Source organism: Lampris incognitus, chromosome 8, assembly GCF_029633865.1.
Source record: "Lampris incognitus isolate fLamInc1 chromosome 8, fLamInc1.hap2, whole genome shotgun sequence".
Taxonomy (NCBI): Eukaryota; Metazoa; Chordata; class Actinopteri; order Lampriformes; family Lampridae; genus Lampris; species Lampris incognitus.
In genome coordinates, this window is record NC_079218.1 from 43,810,450 (window position 1) to 43,834,576 (window position 24,127).

At 46.2% G+C, this 24,127-nt stretch overlaps 1 protein-coding gene across 1 annotated transcript in view; it reads left to right on the forward strand.

The window, feature by feature from the left end:
* The window catches only part of caln2 (calneuron 2), a 42,774-nt gene that overhangs the window by 8,305 nt on the left and 10,342 nt on the right, over positions 1–24,127 (forward strand). Inside the window, exon 3 of the mRNA XM_056285274.1 lies at positions 3,908–4,020. Coding sequence (XP_056141249.1) covers positions 3,908–4,020 — 113 coding nt within the window. The remainder of the gene's footprint in view (positions 1–3,907; positions 4,021–24,127) is intronic.

The following is a 24,127-nucleotide window of genomic DNA, read 5'->3' on the forward strand; positions in this document are numbered from 1 at the left end:
TGCCCAGGCTGTTCTCAGCATTTTGTCTTTGATGGCATATCTCTGAAAAGTAATCAGAATGGATCTGGACATGGCTTCATGTTGAGGTTTAGGGCCTGTTGACCAGTGGGCTCACTGTATTTGCAGATCAGCATCCCTGTCGAGTGCCAGCTCCGTCTTCAGAAAGTTGTCAGTGAATGTTAGCATTGAGCTTCCCTCTGTGCCTTCCTTAATGCCGTTATGTATGGATATTATTACGACGCAATCTTTCTTCTAGGTCTGATACTTTGGCTTGAAGGGCTCTCTGTTGTCTGAGAGAATAAAGCAGAGCATCCCTTATCTCAGTGTTAGCTGTCTTCGTTTCTTCCACCCATTGTTCTGCTTCAGTTGCTTTGGCTTCTCCTTCTTTTTTAGGCTTACTTTTGTTTGGGCAAACAATGATTTGGTGCATTACGGTCACCGACTGGAATGGAGAGTGGCTCAAAATGTCTACCCACTTAAAAAAAAAACTCATGTCTTCTGAATCAAATTACTTATTTCACAGGTTTCTGAGAGGGACTAAAGGCCTCTCTCAGTAGCAGCTGCACACCTTCTCCAGAAACTCCTACAACACCCAGAAATGTCCTTGCTGCACCTACAATTATGCCAGTTCTCTCAGATTTTCTTTCTACCCCAGTAGTACAGTTAATTAATTAACATTGCCAAAAAGGCCAAAAACTTCACCTGGTCCTTACAAACGCAAAACTCAGCATGATTTTTTGACTTGTCCTCTTTAGCTTCGTGTCTCACATCATTCTCGTTGTTTCTGTCCATTCTTTTAGCTGGTTCAGCATATGACAATCCAGTTTCTGAGCTCATTTTATTCACTTTCTCTTCCTTAACTCTTTTTGGACACTGTGCTGACCCCGTATCACAATTTCCCTTGCAGTGCAGGCACTTTGCTAGCGCTTTCTCCACTTCACAATTTTCCACATTGCAGTTGTCCTCCCCACAACTCCCACACCTTCTGACTCCATTACATACTGCAGCAACATGTCCATATGTTTGACAGCAAAAGCATCTGAGAGGAGCTCTCTCATATGGCCTTACCCTGTATCTCAGATAATCAAGATACACTCTTTACGGCAATTTCCCTTCAAAGGTCAAACACACAGAATTGCTGTCCCCTTTCTTCCCTTATCGGAATCTAGTCATTCTACTGGCCTCACACTCACCTGCAACGTCCCGAAATGACTCAGCCTCTACTGACAGTGGCACGCCACTTATCATTCCCTTCTTCAATGCTTCTAATCTGAGGGGGAAGCAAGTCACACAGAGATAACTTCTAAATGTCTCGATCTTAATGGCTCTATCTATCTGACGCTTTGAGATACAATCAGTGATAACCATCTCACTTCTAGTCATCCTGATCGATCGTACATCTCCAAGTTCTCTCCCTACAAACCTTCCACCTTTTTGTGGGTCTTTGAAAATCCAGTCTTTTGTCACGGCCATCATCCCTACAAGATGGCAATGATGTTCAATTCAATGTATTCTACCTCCTTTTCTTATTTTTAAACCCTCTCGTGTCCTCGTTATTTTCAATCCCGCTCTGACGAAAACCTCCATGAGCTCGACATGGCTCCTCCCGCCCTAGCCCCGTTGGCGACCAGCTGGCAGGTGCATTACTTCTGCTGCTTTGTCCTTATTTGAGCAAAGTTTTGCAGACTTGTTCCAATGGAAATGACAAGTGAAATCACCAGGCATTCAACTCGCTCACGTTGTGTTGGAAGCCGGCGTTGGCTGCAGTAGCCACAACCAGCATGAGAACTTGTAGCACTAGCCAGTTGGCTAAGAGATACAGAAATTGCGTAAATTTACCATAACATGCCATCCTCTAATTGGAGCCTGATCAACTTAAGGGTTGTATTCTGGGTTTGATTCTGGCTTATCTTGATACAGCTGAATAGCTGCCTGTAATGTTTATGGTTTATAATGCACGTGGCGCTTCTTGTGTTGTAATTTGGTGTGGTTTTATTTTATTCCTTGGGGGGGCGCTCATGGTTCATTTTACTGTAAGTGGTTGTGGGCTGAAAGGAAGACGAAGAAAAACCCCGGAACTGTAGAATCGTTTTTAGATAATTACGATTGCCAAGCATGGAAGCTGAATAAATTAATAAAGGAATTTAAACATTATATTACTGCCCTGGAATTGGAGTCAATAACTTTACACCGCCGTATTTCGAAAAAGAAAAAAAACGAGCTAACGGATGTTAATACGCCACTCCGCCTATGTTTGATGCGTTTTCACTTCGCCTGTCAATCAAAATTTGAATGGGCGGGTCTTATCACTTTGAACTCGCCCACTGCTCAAAATGGCGGTTTTGGTACTTCCGTGAAAACCGGATATGTATAACGTTTCTATTTTAACGAATTCATACTGACGTTGAGTGAAAGCAGGTGAGATGCGGTTAGGAAAGTCGCTGCGTCGGCGTTTCATAGGGTTTATCGTGTTCTGAGTTGCCAGACAAGACCTTTAAAAAAGGACGAGAAGTCAAAGCACAGACTGAAAAACAGAGCGCGGTGTTTTATGTGACGGCAGCCGGGAAAAGACAATGAGCCCAGTAGCTGTTCCGGTACGTCCCTGGACTTTGTTTAAAACCCTGTTTGTTTGTTTGTGTAAACTACTAATAAGACACGTTAGTCCCTAGCTAATAAGTCTGACCCTTTAGCCGAGCGGTTAGTGATGTCGCCTTGTGGTACAGTACACTCCGTATCGAATCCCGCACCGGGTAAGAAAGTAACCGGCTACATTTGTTTTGGTTTTTTTTTTACTGCAGACCTTCGTGGCTTTTCATTCAAAGACCCGACTTCCAATTACTTTTGCAGGGGGGCCTCCCGTTGGAGCACCGTGATAGCACGGCCGCTATCATTATTCACAGAGGGTCTGTTTGGTCTCGACTGGGTAGCCTCGCCTCAGGAACGTGTTGTCAGGGCTTCTGCTGGCTACATGGACCTAACAGCGTGTGACAAACTTAAATCAGCTGTTTGTGGATTTTTGGGTATAAAACATTTGTTTACGCCCGTGTCGGTAAACGGAGGAGGAAAACAGACCTTCAGTTTGAGACGTGTTCGTGTTCAAACAAGCGTTTCTCCCAGCGGTAGAGCTCTCTAGAAGCACTTGTAAATATACACATTGTCCTCATTTAGGTAATGACATAATTTTGAATTGTGCTTTACTGTATCTCAAAGAAAACAACCATGTATCATGAAAGCTACAGACAATTTAATAGTGTTATCCAACAGTGCAGTGAATTTCTTGGCACGACAGTCTTAAGTCTTGCAGGTCCGCCGAGAGAGACAGTTTTAGAATTCTGCAATGTTTTCATTCAACGAGACACTGCCCATTACCCCACAGTAATTGATTTTAGAGCCACGTCTTTGTTAACAGCAGTGTTTAGCTGCAGAATACGGAATCAGACGTTTAAATGTTTAGAGTGTAACTGTGCCAAATGTTCCTTAAACTCAGGATATAGCATACACAAACATGCATTCTTGCACAGCGTGCCACTATTATATGACCACGCGTGCACGCACACACACATACTTTATTGAAGAGAGGGAGAGAGAAGCTGTGGAGACAGACAGACAGAGAGACCGACCGAGGCAGATGAGTGCTGATAATGCACAGTTGTTTGCTATGGATGAGGGCACATCTCTCTATTGGTCTGCCCTGGGGTACCTTTCTTTGTTTAGAGAAACAAACAAAATCAACATAAACTGCACTTATGAGCTCCAATCTGGTTCCCTGCCTTTCTTCCTCTTGTGTGTGTGTGTGTGTGTGTGTGTGTGTGTGTGTGTGTGAGTATGTGTTTGGTTTTACATCATTACCTGACGCCTGTCTCCCTATCTGTTGGTCCATCTGTCTTATCTGTCTCACTGTCCGCAGGCGACGGCCAGGTGGACTTTGAGGAATTCATGACAATACTGGGTCCCAAGCTCCTGTCCTCTGACAATCGAGAAGGGTTCCTGGGCAACACCATTGACAACATCTTCTGGCAGGTGAGAGATAAAGTCGCCTCCTGTCTCCGCTCCTCTCTTCTGCCATCGAACTCCCCCGTGCCTCATGTGTCGCATCCTTTCAGTCTCGACTCGGTATGACTCCCCCTCTGGGTAAACATAAAGCATTCGCAGCCAGTCTGGAGCTTCACAGAAGAACCTGCTTTCAAAAGATATTTACAAATCACATACCCACTCAGTATGCTCTACAGTCTCTCTCTCTCTCACCCTCTCTTTCTCTCACATACACACGCACACACACTCAGCCCCCCGACCTACATCTTCTGTTCCATGACCAAAACAAAAAATTGAGGGCATTCAGGTGGCGTGGCGGTCTATTCTGTTGCCTACTAACACAGGGATCGGCAGTTCGAAACCCCGCGTTACCTCCGGCTTGGTCGGGTGTCCCTACAGACACATTTGGCCGTGTGCAGCCAGATGTGTATGTGTCCTAGTCGCTGCACTAGCGCCTCCTCTGGTCAGTCGGGGAGCCTGTTTGGGGGGGGGGGGACTGGGGGGAACAGCGTGATCCTCCCACGTGCCCTGGCGAAACACCTCACTGTCCGATGAAAAGAAGCGGCTGGCGACTGCACATGTATCAGAGGAGGCATGTGGTAGTCTGCAGCCCTCCCTGGATCGGCAGAGGAGGTGGAGCAGCGACCAGAAAGGCTCAGAAGAGTTGGGTAATTGGCTAAGTACAATTGGGAAGAAAAATCCAAAAGAGAAAAAAAAACAAACAAAAAATTGATTTTAGATGAGAAAAAGAACAAATCTCTCTAACCAAGGCACTCCGTGTAATTAAAAATGTCTTTATTGAAACTTAGACATATCCAAAAAGGACCTAAAAATGCCCACGCGTAGCGGCTTGGGCCTTCTTCAGGGCAAAAATTGATTTTATTTCTTTGCTCAGGGCTTTGAAGGGGAGGATGCTGACAATTGTGCGTGCGCGTGCACATAACACATGGACAGGACCTCATTACAATTAAGATTTCAAAGATTTCTACTGTCCCCCATTCGGGAACATATTTGAACCTTTGATTTTAAATCTGCTTTCAAGGTTCAGTGAAGACTAAGCTTGAAGCTTGCCTGTGTACTTATCTCACTGTTTTTTTTTTTAATAGTTTGTATACAAGACAAAGAAAATAAAGCATGGAGAAAATAACGTTTCCTAAAGTGTTTTTGCCTCCGAGACCAGGACGCGGGCTGTTGGGGGCAATAATCAGACTCGGAATCATGCAGAGTCTCCGGTTTTAATTGCTGTGCACGGTTCGGTTTTACAAGGACTCTGCGAGTAAGGCGACAGCTCTCTGAAGGCTCCTGAATAATTTCCTTGAGTCAGATGAGAGGAGGAAGTTCAAGGGGGTGACTCACTGAAAAGAGGAAAGTGGGCACGACTCAGGTTAGAGACACACACACACAGTCGGTGCCGCCATAAAGTAATCGTTCTTTTAAGACACATCCCATCCCGCAGTCAAGTCATTCTGCTTTGGCAAGTCAGCTGAACCTGTTGATTATCTCGTCAACGTGATCCCACCCGCCCCGCGTCCCAACCTCGGCTTTGACTTGGTGGTCGGCAGGAGAAAAAAAAGAAAATCCACCATGCAGGGCTGTTTTAGGTGCTTTGGTGTCTGTGCAGGGGAAATGGAGCAATATGGAGGTGAGTTCATAGCCAGGAGAATTAGAGAAGGATGGAGAGTGTGCAGGGGAAGTGGGGTCGGGGTGGGGGGTGCGCTGGACAACATGAGAGGTGGAAGAAGAAAGAGATGTGCCACTTTAAGATACAGGAATACAAAGAAGAACAAACATGGTGGGGGAACTATGGAAGCGAATGAAAGAACTGGAATGAGAGACTGATTCTTGAAGGTCACAGACAGCGTGTGTCTCTTGGGTGATTTAAAACGCTCACCTCAAAGAGAGAGGGGGAAGAGGGGGAAAAGGGGGAAGAAGAAGAGGGGGGGGGAGCGAGAAAGAGACGAGAGGGGGAAGAGGGAGAGAGGGGGAAGAAGAGGGGGAGAAGGAGGGAAGAGAGAGGGGGAAGAGAGCGAGAAAGAGATGAGAGGGGGAAGAGAGAGAGCGAGAGGGGGAGAGGGAGGATAACAAAAACAGAAAGGGGACAGAAAGACAGGAGACGGAGAAGGAGAGAAATGGGAGAAGAAAGAAAGAAGAAATGAGAATAGAGACCAAGAGGGGGAGAGAAGGGGGGGGGGTCGATTGGATGGAAAGTACACCTCTGAGGACTGTGTCAGGGTTGTGTGTGTGTGTGTGTGTTTGTTTGTGTGTGTGAGAGAGAGACTCCTATCAGAGAGATTGAGAGAGGCAGGAAGATTGAAAAAAAGAAAGAGGGAGCGGGAGCCAAAGAGGAAGAAGCTCCCTTTGGTGGGCCATAATGACTCATTCCACGGTGTGGGGATAACAATCACCCCACTGTGACATGTCACCTGATTGTTTTCACTGAGCGGAGCGAGTTTACTCTCTCGCCTCCACGTCTTCAGACGCCATGTTTGAAGTTGCTCCTGGATGCATCCGCGAGCGCTTGCGTCCTGGTAACGTTCGATTCGGCGTGCCTCTGAAACCTCTGCAGGACATTGCTTCTGCTCAACTTCATCTGTGCTCCTGTTTGGTTCCCCTCAGTGAAAAAGGCCACCTGAGGCTGAGTACTTGACCGGGTCGGCCAGATATCTTCTTTTGAAATGTTACCGCCCCAGGTTCCCAGGACTTCTCCTGGCAGTGAAGGAACCGGATCTGAAAAAGGAAGCACGCGGTCGTCCCTGTCGATCTGAGCCACCCAGACGGCGTTTGACAACACAGTGTGAATACAGTTAGTGTGGAAAGGTGATGTCATTAAAACTGCCCTTTTGTTAGTAACAACCAGCTCTTGAACTTACGTCATGATTACTCCCGTGTACAGTAACACAAGAAATGTGTGTATGGTGTGTGTGTGGTGTACTTTTTGTCATTTGTCATCTCCGATATGCCCTAAAATAATATGAATACAGGAAGTCCCCGGGTTACGAACGCCTGTACTTATGAACCGACCTCCATAAAGCCTATTACTTAAAAAGAAAAACTGAGTTACACACTACCCAGGGGCTCGAGCCCAGGACCTTCTCGCTGTGAGGCGACCGCGCTAACCACCGTGCCACCCTGGCCTATGAGCCGGGTATTTCAATGGATTAAATTTAAAGTGGATTGAACCAAGAGTCAAGCCAATATTGCCGGCAGCCATACCAACATGTACCCTGGCTCTGCCAAATGACAGGGTAGTCCAACCTTGGGGGGTCGTCCCGGGTCGTCCTCTGTGTGGAGTTTGCATGTTCTCCCCGTGTCTGCGTGGGTTTCCTCCGGGTGCTCCGGTTTCCACCCACAGTCCAAAGACATGTAGGTCAGGCGAGTCAGCCGTACTAAATTGTCCCTAGGTGTGTGTGTGTGTGTGTGTGTGTGTGTGTGTGTGTGTGTGTGTGTGTGTGTGTGTGTGTGTGTGTGTGTGTGTGTGTGTGTGTCGGCCCTGTGACGGCCTAGCGGCCTGTCCAGGGTGTCTCCCTGCCTGCCGCCCAGTGACAGCTGGGATAGGCTCCAGCATCCCCGCCACCCTGACAGCAGGATAAGCGGTTTGGATAATGGATGGATATACTATATACTAAGACAAACATGTGACTAAGTGACGCCAGATGTGAACTGTACATCACTGCTCTTACACACAAATTCAACTTACGAACAGACTCGGAAACGGAACTCGTTCGTAATCCCGGGACTTCCTGTACACATATTTATTTCGTCAGGGAAGGGCCCTTGAGGGAACCAAGTCCCCGGCTTGCAAAAGCTGCAAAAAGACACTCCTTTCGGAAATACGGGTTAGACGTGGAGAATAGAAAAGATCGTTACGGCGGACTACTCACTTCAGATGACTCTCTGTGAAGGGACAGGAAGACAAAGCAGACGGACTACTGAGGAAACAAACCATGAGCTGTAAAAGAGCCGCATTAGATGAATGCGTTTTCAACAGTGAGCCAGCAGATGTTCTTCTCAGTGATACGTCTCATTGATGTGTCCTTGCATATTCATATTTTCATGTACATACTGAATATTTGCATAGTCATTATGTTTCTTGGGGGCGCTTTTGTTTTTTTGCACAATTAGAAAAACAAAACAAACAAACAGGTTTGCATTCACGGTTGTCACACTGCCACAAAAAAAAAAGCCCAGCGTGGCGGTCTATTCCGCTGCCTACTAACACGGTGATCGCCGGTTCGAATCCCTGTGTTACCTACAGCTTGGTCGGGCGTCCCTACAGACACAATTGGCCGCGTCTGCGGGCGGGAAGCAGGGTGTGGGTATGTGTCCTGGTCGCTGCACTAGCGCCTCCTCTGGTCGGTCGGGGCGCCTGTTCAGGGAGGGAGAGGGAACTGGGGGGGGGTAGCGTGATCCTCCCACACGCTACGTCCCCCCCGGCGAAACTCCTCACTGTCAGGTGAAAAGAAGCGGCCGGCGACTCCACGTGTATCGGAGGAGGCGTGTGGTAGTCTGCAGATCGGCAGAGGGGGTGGAGCAGCGACCGGGACGGCTCGGAAGAGCGGGGTAATTGGCCGGATACAACTGGGAGAAAAAGGGGTATATAGAAAAGCCCGTTTAACACCCTTACCCTTGACGGTGTTGCAGTGGAGCTGTATCCACTGAGCGTTCACTGACCCGGCTCCACCCGGCAGATGAAAAACTAGAAGGAGGAGCTAGGGTAAAAGGTCGATTTCGAGCCCTCGCTCCGAGTGTCTGTAAGAGAGAAGGGTTAGAAGAGAAAGCGGACAGACTGCCGAGAAAACAAGCCGGAGCTCGGCAAGGGCAGGTGGTATTTAATGGGAAGGGCGGTGAGCCCGAGCACCTGCTCCTTTGATTGATCCATGATGGCTCCTACAGTATGTCGCCGGTCGCCCCTCAGGACGCCCTGCTGTTCCTCACACACAGACACACACCTTCACATAACAGACATAGACAAACGCGCGAAAAGAACAACAACTAAATATCAGCTCATATCGCATAGCTCGTTCGGCGAGAGCCAAGATGCAATGACGTGTTAAGTCAACTCTCCAAATGCCTTGTTTATCATTGTGTGTGGGTTTGTAAACAGCAGCGATGCCAGCGAAATTACCATATCATGAATTAAAAGTAATTTAATTGTGCTTTAATTAAAACTCCTGCGAGTCTGTCTCCCACAAACCACAAAAAAGTGATTTATATGTGTGTGTGTGTGTGTGTGTGTTTGTCTGTGTCTGACTATGCAGTGCGGCTGCTTGTCTTGTTACATAAAGCACAAGTGACTGTGTGCGACTGTGTCTGTGCGTAAGTGTGTGTGTTTGTCGGTGCGTCTATACACTTTCTAAGGGCAAGAGACAAGAGAACTCACTCAGTGGCTGGTAACAAGCGGGGTCTCCACTGCGGATAGATTCCCCACAGACTCGGAGAGAGACAGACAAGACAGGGACGCCGGGGATTTTCTCCGTCTTCTAACGTGAGCCCCCGTCACCTTGTCTAACCGTGAGCTCCGGTCCAAAGGATTAGACCCCCGTTTACCTGCATCCATTCAGCAGAGAACTCTCGGGAGACAGTCCTGGCAGGCCCGGTATTGTGCACCAGCTGCAGGGCCTCCGCCTTCTGCTGCCACTCACCGTCTTTCATTGACTCTGTCTGGAAACTTCACGCAAGGTTGCCATTATTTGGAGATTTGGAGTTGCCTAAAAAGGCGGCGGGGGGGTGGCGGGGGTGGTAAAAACATGTTTTAGCTCCGTCAAGTGCGTTTAACTTAGTGAGAAACTGTGACATTGAGTCCGGCTCTAAAACTTCAGTCAGCTGTTAAACCTTCTTCTACATCAGCGAGTGTGGTGGGCTTTGATTTCGTGCAGCTTTCACAAATATCGATCAGGCTGTCACTTTAAAGACCCAGTTCACGCCCTGTTTGTGTTTGGTTTGCCCCCGTTGCCCTCAGGTTTCAAGTGTGTGTGTCTCTGTGTGGGTATGAGAGAGAGACAGAGAGAGAACTGGATTTACAACGGCTCTTTATTTAACAAGAAAAACTTTAACAATGAATAATGACATCATCAGACATAGCCACTACTTTAAATTAACATGCACAAAGAGTTCAACTTCCATCAGCGACCCAAGATCGATTCAGAGAGAGACAGATGGAGATAGAGACGGGGGGAGAGAGAGAGAGAGCGAGGCAGAGACAGAGATGGAGACAGGGAGAGCGAGATAGAGACAGAGACGGAGAGAGGCAGAGACATGGAGAGAGAGGCCGACAGATAGAGAAAGGGGGAGAGAGAGAGAGGCAGAGACAGATAGAGATGGGGAGAGAGAGAGGCAGAGATAGAGACGGGGAGAGAGAGAACAAAGCAGAGACAGAGACGGAGAGAGAACGAAGCAGACAGACGGAGAGAGGGAGAGAGAGGCAGACAGATAGAGACAGGGACAGGCAGAGACAGATAGAGATGGGGAGAGAGAGAGGCAGAGATAGAGACGGGGAGAGAGAGAACGAAGCAGAGACAGACGGAGAGAGAGAACGAAGCAGAGATAGAGAGCGAAGCAGAGATAGAGACGGAGAGAGCGAGAGAGAGGCAGCGATAGAGATGGAGAGAGAGAGAGGCAGAGACAGACGGAGAGAGAGGCAGAGACAGATAGAGAGGGAGAGAGAGACAGATAGAGACGGAGAGAGAGGCAGAGACGGAGAGAGAGACAGACAGACCGAGGGGGGGGGGGTACCAGAATGATATGTGTGGATAAATATGTGTGAAATTATTCGTCTATTTAGCAAGGACTGGGGGTCATATAACTTCCTGCAGCTGATCCCTGACCAAACAGTGTTGTCGTTGTTGTTGTTGTTGTTGTTGTTATTATTACAGGCCCGAGACCATTTCTGATCAAATGCTGCCGTGCATTGGTCCTTTAAGCGAGCCTAAAAAAACCTAGGAGTTTTCTTTGGCCAACACGTACAGTTTGAGTTACATGTGAAGAAAGTGGTCCAATCCCGTTTCTTTAAACTGAGAAACTGCCAAAATCAAATCTGTATTGTCCTTCTTTCATGATCTGGAAAAAATGTATTCATGTTTTTGTCTCCTACCGTCCTGATTTTTGCAATGCACTGTCCGCCACCCTCCAGTTGGTGCAAAATGTGGCTGCTAGACTCTTTTTTTTTTTGAGGGTGGGGGGGTTTCACCCTTTTTCTCCCCAGTTGTATCCGGCCAATTACCCCAGTCTTCCGAGCCATCCTGGTCACTGCTCCACCCCCTCTGCCAATCTGGGGAGGGCTGCAGACTACCACATGCCTCCGCCGATACATGTGGAGTCGCCAGCCACTTCTTTTCACCTGACAGGGAGGAGTTTCACCAGGGGGACGCATGGGAGGATCACGCTATTCCCCCCAGTTCCCCCTCCCCCTGAACAGGCTCCCTGACCGACCAGAGTAGGCGCTAGTGCAGCAACCAGGACAGATACCCACATCCGGCTTCCCACCCGCAGACGCGACCAATTGTGTCAGTAGGGATGCCCGACCAAGCCGGAGGTAACACAGGGATTCGAACCAGCAATCCCCATGTTGGTAGACAACGGAATAGACTGCTACGCTTGCCAGGATGCCCGGCTGCTAGACTTTTAACCGAGACACGACGTTGGTCACACATTACACCAGTGTTGGCCCCGCTACATCGGTTAGCCATTGGCTGCAGAATTGATTTTCAAATTATTTTGATCACCTATAAAGCAGTACACGGGCTGGTCCCATTTTAAACATCTGAATTATGGTGTCTCCCCTGGCCACAGTGAGACGGATCACTGAGATCTCTCAGGTCTTCTGACCAAGGCCTTCTGGCTGTCCTGGAATCTAGCCTAAAAACTAAAGCCCAATTTATGCTCCAAATGTCGGCTAGTCTGCTAGCCGACTTTTAGAGTATAAATTGGGCATAAGGGCGACCGAGCTTTTGCAGTTGTAGCTGCCGCTCTCTGGAACCGTCTTCCCGTAGTTACACAAAACGCAGGGTCAGTTTGAAGATGCTGTTCAAAACTCAATTGTTTCATACGGGCTTTGTTTTGTAGTGTGTGTTTGGCTTTTGTGCGGTTTTAATGTCCTTATATTATTATTTTCTTTTTCTGTTACTTTCCATTTCATCTCTATGTTCTTTAATGTTTTCACTTGTGCGGCACCTTGTAGCTCATGTCGAGAGGTGCTTTATAAATCAAGTCTACTCACTGCTTACTTAGCTTACTGTGATGTCCTAGTTTTGTAATAATCCAACCTAGTGAGTGTGTGTGTGTGTGTGTGTGTGTGTGTGTGTGTGTGCTACATGTGTGTGTGTGTTTACATGCATATGCATGTTTCCATGATCAAGACGCAAATAAATAAATTAAGACATAAATTCCATAAATTTCCATAAATTCGGACATAAATAAATGTGTGTGTGTGTGTGTGTGTGTGTGCGTGCTTGTGTGTTTGTCACATCGTGTGTGTATGCAGAAGGGTAACATCACGTGTGTTCCTGCAGGTGGACAAGACATATTTCAGATGTAACGGGTCAGTATGAAAAATGCCATTTATAGATAATGTGCTGGTTTAGGATGAAACTGTAGTATCGTCCACTCGCTGCTCAGTTTAGCGAGTGGACAATACTACAGTTTAATTGGTGCATTACACCATTACGGTCCTTTGGCGTCCCCTCCACTGTCTGCCAGCTCTCCTTCTTCCATCTGTCCCCTTCTACTTTCTTCACGTTTTCCTGGTTTGTCCAGTTCCTATTCCCTCATCTGCTATCTCATCCTCTCTCTCTCTCTCTCTTTCAGATTTTTCCTTTTTTCCGCTTTACTCTCCCTCTCTTTCTGCCCATCTGTTGTGCTAAACTAAGTGACTGATTGTGTTGGAGGCCATTTGTTGGGTAAATGGACGAGACACTTGGGGTTTTGGAGCTAGTGTGTGTGTGTGTGACGAGAGGGCAGGTGAAGGGCGCGTGTCTCTGTGAGGGCAGACGGGGAACGCAGCCCTGATTTGAAATGTAAAACGAATGGAACGCTTAGACTCGCTTACTGGAAGTGAGGACCCTGTTTCATAAAGCCGTCTGCTCACGACACTGTGGACCCTCACAGACACATATCAGTTAGTGACACTGTGGACCCTCACAGACACATATCAGTTAGTGAATTGAGATTAAAAAAAAACTGAGGGAAAGGGCATCTGGGTGGCGTGGTGGGCTATTCCGTTGCCTACCGACACAGGGATCACTGGTTCGAATCCCTGTGTTACCTCCGGCCTGGTCGGGCGTCCCTACAGGGCCGTGTCTGCAGGTGGGAAGCCGGATGTGGGTATGTGTCCTGGTCGCTGCACTAGCTAGCGCCTCTTCTGGTCGATTGGGGTGCCTGTGCGGGGGCGGGGGGGAAGCCGGATGTGGGTGTGTGTCCCGGTCGCTGCACTAGCTAGCGCCTCCTTTGGTCGATCGGGGCGCCTGTTCGGGGGGGGGGGCGGGGGGGAATAGCGTGATCCTCCCACGCGCTACGTCCCCCTGGAGAAACTCCTCACTGTCAGGTGAAAAGAAGCAGCTGTTGACTCCACATGTATCGGAGGAGGCATGTGGTAGTTTGCAGCCCTCCCCGGATCGGGAAAAGGGGGTGGAGCAGCAACCGGGACAGCTCGGAAGAGTGGGGTAATTGATCAAGTACAATTGGGGCAAAAAAAGGGGGGGGGAACAGGGAAAAGTGTGTGAAACATATCTATGTTAATGTATCGGCAAAAAAATAAACAATGACCTCCAGCCAGGGATCATTGTAATGTAAACCAGTGGTTTGCAAACTAGGGGTGGGTCATGGGATGTTAACATAAATACATTTTGTTTGGCGATAGAGGGGGGAAAACATTAAGGAACCGTATTGTATGAAAAATACTTTTGACTCAGAGTAAACAACGCAATTATTTAACCCTATTCCAAAATACCACTGAAATAATATTTAATTTCACATCGCTAATCTTTTTGATTTGATCATTAGTGGGCTATTATTGAACACCGAAAATGATGAACAATATCGAAAGGATTGTCGATTATCTCGCTTTTTGACAGGTTATGTAATGTATTGCTTATTTTACTACATAGCCCATTTGATGGGTCCTCAGCCACGGAGTAGCTCAGCAGATGGGCCATGGCATGAAAATGTTTGTGAAACCCTGATGTAAACCATCACTCGATCTGCAGTGGCCCTGAAGTGCAAATCTCAACAACAAATCAAAAAATACAAAGGCATCTTGGAGTCTAAAGACTTTTAGAGTGAAGAGGTCACTTAGGTGAGTGATGAAACGGATCTGTCAACAAACGTTGTGTCCAGAAGAACTGATTCAACCTTCTTTGATTTTCTTATACCTGGATTATTGAGCATGTATGAAGACAATGAGGGCGACACATCTTCATCTTTTTTATTCCCCTGTCTGGTTCCTTTGGTGTATTCCTTCATGTGGGCACATGAACGATGCTTTCATGCCTCTTAAAGAAGCGGATAGTGCGTCCAATCAGCGAAGATCCTTGCCGATAAGCACCCACCTTTTCTGATAGAAGTTCAAGTTTAGCTTCTCCTCCAGGTGTCAGCCTAACTCCACCCACTGCATCATGTTGAAAAATGGTAAAAAGTTGGCAAGGGGCTAAAAGGGGAGGGGCTATGTGTGTGAAGCAGGAGCATGGGCAGGACTAGCTGGAGAGATCCACGAGGAGGGCCCGGCGCGAGTTGCCGGCTCGCCACCGCACACTGCTGTACCCAGTCCCCTCCACCGGCCCGCCTTCCGGCACGGCGTCAGCCACCGCCTCGTGAAGATGCCCCAACTGGAAGGCAGTCCCGCGAGCCGGGCCGCGGCTTTCTGGCGGCGGTGAGAGGCAGGGGATAGGGCGACATCTCCCCCAGCCCAGTCCAACCGACCCAGTTATGTGATGCTACTACAACCGTCAAAAGGCCAAGTCCGTACCATTATGCCAAAATTGAAAATGATGAGATACTATAACTGTAGCTAACTGTAAACTGAGAGGAAGTCCAAAGGTTGGTAGAAAATGTAATAAAGTCAAGTCGATTTTATTTATATTGCCCATTATCACAAAATACAAATCTGCCCCAGTGGACTTTATAGCGATACAACATCCTGTCCTCAGACCCTCACATCAGATAAGGAACAACTCCCTAAAAAAAACCTTTTGGGGGCGCCCCAGTAGCTCACCTGGTAGAGCACATACCACATAAGGCTGAGTCCTTTCCACAGCGGCCTGGGTCCGAATCCGGCCCGGCCCGGCCCTTTGCTGCATGTCATCCCCTCTCTGTCCCCTGCCTTTCCTGTCTCTCTCACTCTACTATCACTATCCAATAAAGGTGGAAAATGCCAAAAAAAACAAAACAAAACAAAAACCTTTAACAGGGAGAAAAAATAAGAAGAAACCTCAGGGAGAGCAACAGAAGAGGGATCTCTCTCCCAAGACGGACAGACGTGCAGTGGATGTTGTGTGTACACAATTTACAGAATACAACATTGAAAGAGGATAACAGAATTATAAAATATACAAAGACTATGATGAGGAGGATGCCAAGCAGTGTCCAGATGCCACTGGAACACGCCAGGACCTGAGCCACGTGACCACCATCACCATATAGACCTGACAGGACAGACTACACATGCACACAAGAGACTCACATCACACCATTCACATGCGCTGGAGAAGAAACAAGAAAAAAACAAAACATTAGTCACGTCTGAGTGAGAGAAGGACGTAACATTGAAATAGGATAACAAAATTATATGGATTTATAAGATATATAAAAAGACAATGTGATCAGGGGGATGCCAAACGGTGTTCAGGTGGTGACCACCATCACCATGGAGCCCTGGGAGGAGGACAGACTGCACGTGCACACAAGGGAGACTCACATCACACCATTCACACACACAGAAGAAGAGAAAAGAGGCGGCATTTGTAGAGAGAGAAAAGACATGTGAGAGAAGAGAACAGTTTGCAATAGTCAATCTATACTCTGTAATCTCGTCAGCAGAACAGTGCTTGGTAAATTCACTGAGACAGAAACCGACCCGCCATGCAGTACAGGGTACTATGTTAATGGGTTTTTTTTTCATTTGGGCCAGAAATCTACTTGCCCAAAGTCAATTTTTACTTGCCCCTATACAAAATGTTTTATTTATTAGCGGTTATCAAAGAACAACAAACACTACAGTTAATTGTCATATTTAATCTTTAAGTAAATGAAACATAGCGACTCGGAAGATACATCCTAGGATGCACTGGGACACATCATCAGTGATGTTTCCTAAGGTCCTGGGGTGTTTCGGGTCTTTCAACATCACCCTCGCTCAGGCGAGCCAGCCAGGATTGATCAGGCCCTGGCTTGTGTGCCAGCAGCATTGGCCCACAGATCCCTCCTTCTGATCCAAATCCATCTGGAGGCCCTCTCTGCAGCCTCCATAGAGGACTAGATGGCCTTCCTTTTAGCAGCCCCAGTGATGCCAAGCAGAGTGTAGACCTTGCACAGTGAGCAGCCAGCAAAGCCTCTACATCCCACTTCAATGGGCTCACAACACGCCTTCCAGCATCTCCTCTGGCACTGATCCACCAGCTCCTGGTACTTGGACCGCTTATGTTCATTTGCCTCCTCCATCTGGTCTTCCCAGGGAACCGTCCACTCTATAAGGAGCACCTGTTTTGAAGAGGCTGATAATAGCACCATGTCTTGCCTCAATGAAGTTGTCATAACGTGGGCCAGAAACCTGAGCTGCCCCCCCCCCCCAAGTCAACTCGCAGTTCCCAGTCTGATGCAGAGGTGAGGAGACCGGCTGCTGATCTGGGCTTTGACTGAGGCTGCTCACCAGGCCTGACAAAGGCAATGTTCCTGTGTCCGCGGGCTTGCTTGTTGTTGGCCACAGCTTTGGAGATGGCCTCTGCAACTGTATTCAGCACCTGGTCATGTCGCCAGCGGTAACAGCCCTCCCCCGGGGCTGATGGGTAGCTGCTGAGGATGTGCTCCAATCTACATTTTCCAGGGCACAGAGGACTTGATGGAGAATCAATCTTGCCCCAGAGATGGAGATTTGCTGGGCTAGGCAGAACTTCATACACAGCTTGTACCATGAACTTGATCCGCTGCAGTTCTGCCTTCCAGATATCTGCCCAGGGTATCTTCCTCTCCAGCGCACCCTCCCACCTTTTCCGTGCTCCCTGCTGCCACATGCCCACCATTCTGCTGGTCCTTTCCTCCTTGACACCTACCCGCACCTCCTGCATACTGTGACGGCACAGCAATTAAAGAGACAGCACACCTATTTTTCGCATCAAGTGTGCCGTTGGTCTGAACGGTTTTGTGCTTGTTTTTTCTACAATCATCTGGCGACCAGCGGAAATTGTCTCGAGACCCCCTTGGGGGTCCTGACCCCCAGGTTGAGAACCAATGACGTAGATAAGTCCCAACCAGTCGACTCTACATCAGCATTGGCCTTGGAAGGTTTAGGGCTGATTTAAAACAGTAAATGGTGTGTTAAGCCATTTTCAACCCATGAAATACCGATTTTTATAAATTTGGTAGGGAATGTCAATATTAACACCAGCATTGCTGTGTTTCATTACCGTACAGTCGTATCATTCAGTTTACAGCTCAAAAAAAAAAGCATTTAAGTGTTTAGTACCTCTTCAATGCCGTTGTGTTTTCCGATTTCTGGTTGTGTTTTGTTTTGTCGTGGTAGTTTCTGTTTTACCATTGTGATTTCCGATTTGTCGTATTTGTCGTTGTGTTTTCTGATTTGCCGTTGTGTTTTCTCTTTTATTTGATTTGCAATTTGTCGTTGTGGTTTGTTATTTGCCGTTGTTTTCCTATTTGCCGTTGTGTTTTGTGAGTTGTTGCGTTTTCTTACATGCCTTTGTTTTGTTTTGTTTTATTTGTTGTTGTGACGTTGTGATTTGCATTTCAGAGCCACCGTATTCAATCAGCACCTCAGGGAAAAATCAATGCTTTTCTTAATCAAAAGTCTCTGTGTGAAATGAATTTGCATCATACCGTACTTGAAGTGTGTGTACACTTCAAGCGTCAGCCTGAAAACAGCAGAGTAAAACTGAGAGTAGTATGAGCATCATGCAGCATACACAACAAAGTATTCCTAGCACGAGTTACGCATTACATATCAGGGTTCAACGTTAATGTTCTTTTTCACTTGCCTGGTCGGGCAAGTGGATCAAGAAATCTACTTGCCTGAAGTCAATTTTTACTTGCCCCTATACAAATTGTTTTATTTATTAGCGGTTATCAGATAACAACAAAGACTATAGTTAATTGTCATGTTTAATCTTCGTTTAAGTAAATGAAACATAACGAGGACACAGTGTGTCATAGATGCGTAGCAACAAACATTCTTGCATACCAAAAATGGTATGACCCATCCCCCGTCCATGCGTCCGTCCGTCCTCCCCAGAGATGGACTCATTAACTTTGAGTGAGCGAGTGATCGAGTGAATGAAAGAACAGGCTATAGCAGATGCTTAGCATCTAGAAACCTAATGAAACCATACAAATACAAATCTTAATTACACCAACGTTCTCTCTGCCCTACTGACAGCCATCTTTGTACAACACGCGCCGCATCGAAGTTGTTAACCGCTGGCCCCTCAATGCTAACGTATAGCAGTTTTCACAATATTTCCCGTGAAAGGTTGCTCCGCCAATCTGTTTTAATGCGCTTCATGGCACTGAAGCCACGCTCACAGGCAGCGGTGAATAGTGGGAGCATGAGGATCAGCTCAACCACCATCAGCAGGTTGGAGAAGCTCTGCAGCCTATCTGGGTCTGTTAAAAAATCTGCCCATACCTTGTTTTGTTGGACCTGGGGCAGCACTTTGATCAGCACTTGTGCACTTGGCCACTCCTGGTGCCTTGCCTGACCCCTGTCACAGCCCACCCTATCCAGTATTTCAGCCAAGTGGTCTGGTGATGACACGGAGATGGTCTGCTCTGTAACTGGCCAGGTCTGCCTCCTCTGCGAGCCACTCCCTCGGGTCCAACAAACTCACTGCTGCCTGAAGAATCTTGTCACTCCTTGAAATGGCTCCTCGTGCTTTTGATGACTGCATCAAGGAGTTGGCTCTTCAATCTATCAACATAAAATTTAATTTCAAATAGGTTGTTTTAAAGGCAGGGACAACGTGCAATTAAAACAGGTCATGCAGTGAACACGAGTGAGTGAGCTCTTTTATGAACAACAGGCTAATTGAACTATATCAACGAAGGCTCTTCCTTTTTTCATTTGCTACCTGTTGAATCTATCCCTGCTCCCCTGGCTAAAGCTCTGGAGCTGCACTGTATGGAAGTGGCCCTCTGGAGTCCTGAAGAAAGCATTCAAGGTTCTCGCCAGCTGCTGAGTGCATTCTTGTGAGCATGTGCAGTGAAGTCTCAACGGCCTGTAAGGCCTTGGGGAGTGTAATATTATCCTTCTGAAGCTTCATACTTAGATTCCAAAGAACAACAATGTCACTAATACTAATACTACACTATATTAATCACTCAAAACAATACAGAGGGGGAAAAAAAAACACAAAAAACCCCTGACCAGCTCAAAACTTTTAGGATATCCTGTACCAGCACCATAAACAGGCGGTGGCTGTAGTCCTTCAAGATCTGGACACACTGCTTGGCTCTCCCAATCCTGTCTGCACTGGCAGATCATCGCAGTTGTTTAATAATGAGAATGCAACCCAGTAATGCAAATGCAAATTGGAAAATAGGTGACTTTGCCAAAACAATGACTTGCTTGGTTTCAATGGTGTTCTCCATATGTGCCAACACCACAGCACAGTCCTTCATGAGGGTCTGAAGAGCTCTCTCCATATTTGGGAGCCACCTTGTTGCCCCCAGATTGGTCAGTTTCCAGATCTTATGCTGGAGGACCCCACTTAACGCTTTGAGCTCTCTCCAGGCTTTGGGCGAATAGTGGTACTGTTTGTAGAGGCCTTTGAGGAGCTCAGTCACCTGTATGAAGAGAAGGATAAATTAGTATAGGCAATAAAACATTACTGGGTTAAACATACATTAATTTCAAATTAATTCATGCAGTAACACTTTCTTTTCTTCTGTCATCCCTGTTTATGGCTACCAGTTCTAGTCCATGGGCAAAGCACTGGATGTTAATGAGGTGGAGGACTTCTTCCCAGAGTAGAGTAGAGACCCCCCCCCACACACACACACACACACACACACACCTCCTGGCCATCACTGAGGCTCCATCAGATCCAAAGCCGACTAACTTCTGCTTCCACTCTTAGGGGCCAACTTTATGAAATACTGTTTACAGAGTGACAAGTTAATTATGTCCATTTTTTTTAACTACCATCAAACATCTATTTATCAAACATAACAAAATTTCATCAACAACTGTTTCTTCAGGCCCTGTGATGGCCTGGCGGCCCGTCCAGGGTGTCTCCCTGCCTGCCGCCCAATAACTGCTGGAATAGGCTCCAGCATCCCCGCGAGCCTGAGAGCAGGATAAGCGATTCAGATAATGGAAGGATGGATGGAAATGTTTCTTCAAATGAGTTTAAAACTTAACTTACCAGCATTAACAGCTGCAGAGTGTCCGACAGCAGTGGCATGGTGGAGTTCTTCTACTGCCAAGAACACATTCTTTGGCTCCCCATCTTTCAGGATCCTGACATAAACTCCCTCAAGGTCACGGATGCTCACATCAGTGGCGGAATTTGCCAGCACACTGAGGAACTTGGCAGCTCTTAGGTCCTCCAAGAATGGTTCCCAAAGGACGTCAAATATGACCATGGCAAACCTTAAGAGAGACAAATGGATAGCGTTCATGAACCCTAATAGAATTCCCAGTCTGTCACTTACATCTAATCAAAATTCATCAGCCACCTGTTTTTAAATCATAGCCATACAACATTTGTAGAATAGTACAGAAGTTGACCAGACCTAAGCCCCCCCCCCCAAACACACATTTCATAAACCTTACACTCACAATTCATTTTCTATGGATAAAAAACAAAACCAACTTTTTCTGTGTTTTAATGATTTATGTGAGTGCCATGTATACATGGTGTTGTTAATTGCTCATTACCTTTTAATGGTTGTGATGTGGTCGAATGATAAGCTATCTATACTACCAGTTGTACAATAATCAGTTTGATCATTAACAAATATTTTTCTGGAAAACACAAAATGCTAAACCCATAGAAAATGAACTGTGAGTGCGAGGTTTGACTGACAGAATGACAAATAGTGTAACATTAGATAGATACTTGCCTTCGACAAGCCATGTCTGTGTGGTACTGCGCACCTAGCTCAGTCCCATTCTTCTGTTGAAGAGCAATCACACTGGAGTACGCAGTGAATGGCTGCCTGTTTTCTTAAAACATGAGGCCTATATGCACACAGTGGTGCTGACGTAGTTCTGGAAAAATCTCTGCCAGCTTGTTCACTTCCACTCTACTTCCGCTATCCATACTGTTCATATGATTTTTGTCAAATGGCCACGCCGTCTCAGAAAAATGAGTTTAAGTTTCAATGTACCGATAGCACGACAGCTGAACATTGCCCTGTGCCTTTGTGCCAAGCCTCCAGTAAGTACAACAAAGTACTTAGTTTTCATACGTTTCCCTCCGATGCGGAAACCAGGTGAAAATGGATTGTCACTATCCAGAGGGAGAACTTCACCATTAGCCACCATACCCGCATTTGTAGCCGGCACTTTAAAAAAAGAGGATGTTCGTGAGCCAGGGTCCGAGACAGGTCGGCAAGTGTAAGAGAGGGGAGCGGTTCCGGCGTTGTTTGAGTGGAACAATTTCTCTGTCCCACTTCCAAGACCGGGGGTTTGGGAGAGGAGAGAGCGACCAGCGGCGGAGGATGACACACCGGATGAGGAGACTGAAACAATCCCCGGGGGACCATGACGACGCTTCAGCTCCGGATCCTGCAGTTGTCGATTTAGCTCTCGATGAAAACGTGTCTTTTGTAAAGGCACGGGCAAAGAAGCCTGAGAAGCTTTATTGAAGATGCCACCGCCTCCATCCCCAAAAAAGCCTAGCAGAGGATGTGTATTGTCTTGAGGACAAAATGTCAATCCTGTAAATAGCAATTATCTGTATACTTACATGAAATCTCTTTTATATTGTTCAAGTTATTGAATATTGGTTTACTGATATACAGTCACTTTGTTCAATTTAACTGGTACTCGGATTTTTTTGGTCACCCACCTGTCAGTTCTGCTCATTTATCGTTCTATAACAATTACTGTAGTTAATACAAGACACAACGTTCCAATGCTAATAATTTATCCTTATTACACTGAGTTAAAGCACTCCAAATAACAACAATCACTGTCAAAACACTCAAAACAGAGAGAAAAACAAACATCCGCAGAGCAAAACAGATGAAGGAGCAGAGGCGGTTAACAGATCATTAGAGTAGTTATAATTACAGTTAAAATAAGTTATCTATCTTTCTAATCAAACGCCCGAAAATATGAGGAAAGTATTGCTCTTGCAACTGCATTTGTAACTTTTTTTTTTACCTCAAACTTAATTTAACCATGTTATGTGATCTGCCACTTCAGTACACTTTAAAAACAACTATTAGTGCACTACAGAAAATTACAGATAAACATTTAAACACACAGTATTACTTTATACACACTACCACTGACTATCCCTGTAACAAACTGAGCTGAGTAAGGCAGTGTGCAGAGCAGCTCTCTATTTAGGGAAACGGAGGCACAAAAAAAAAAGAAATAGTCTATTTTTTTCTTTGATTGTGGCTGTGATTTCTTTGTCTTTGGGAATCCTCTGAATGAACATGTCTTCCTGTGTGTAGACAACAAAGTCAAACCATTCAACTCCAGAAATTAACAGCTGACCCTGGATCTGCCAAAAGTTCGGATGGGATTTCCTTAGTGTGTGTGTGCCCTCACTGATCTTAAAGTATGGGCAGTCCACATAACTCGAAATATTTGGGCATTTAATTTCAACAAGTTTTCAATGAACATACACAAATATCCATAAATAAAATAAATGTACCATGTTAAGAAAGTTAGTTCCCATGGCTCTTGGTTTATGCCACTTGTGTTCAGTTTCCGTGCCGCTGTGTGTTGGGGGAACAGAGGTGATCTTCAGCTGGGAATAATCTGCAGTCTGGTAGTGTTGCCACGTGGTTGCATAACACTGTACCTTCCACACAGGTACACTGGCAGCTTTGTAGCTGCACAGGACAGGAATCCCAAAGTACAATCTGTGAAAATGCACATCTGTTACAATACATCCTGTACTTGCAGCAAATGCAGTTAAACATTAAAACATTATTTTTATAAACAATACATTAGTGAACTTTTGTTACAGAGGAGAGTAAATGAGTATGGTGAGAAAAATATGAATGATGTACGAATTGAGTATACGAATGAGAAAAAAAATGAATCAAAAACCAGCTGATATGCAGTAATGTGTGAATCAAAACTTGTAGCCAAATCATTACTAATCTCACTTTACTCATTTCCAATAACACAGAACACAGAACGTGTGTAAAATAAGTGACAGAACTCCGAACGCAATAGTTTTGTGAATCCCATTACTTTTACACATTTTTTACACACTAGAGTTATGTATGGGGGGGTATCATACGAAATATATGTTTAACGTAGTCTTTGACAGTATTGGATTCATATCAGTGATATGATTCACAGAAACTTTATTGGTTTGACGAACAGGAACCTGTCTCATGAACCAGTCTGCACTGAACCTGCAGGATAACATTCCCTTACACTCAAACTGTGAGGCTTTTGGCTTTTCCTCATAGATCTATAGCACTCAGGATCAGGAAGACTTTGTTTGTCATTACTCGGCCGTAATGGATAGTTCTGCTGTTGAATCCTTGTTCGAAACTGAGATTGACAATGACGTTCGGAAAATTGTGACAGTGATTGACACCGAAACCTAACATTGGCAGTAACTTATCACTACGCTAGCATTGGCTAGTACAAAAACATGCTAGGTGCTAACATTACACGTCCGGATCTTACCTTCGTAATTGTGGATGTAGCGTGAAACATAAAGTTTGATGCCCCTCTCCG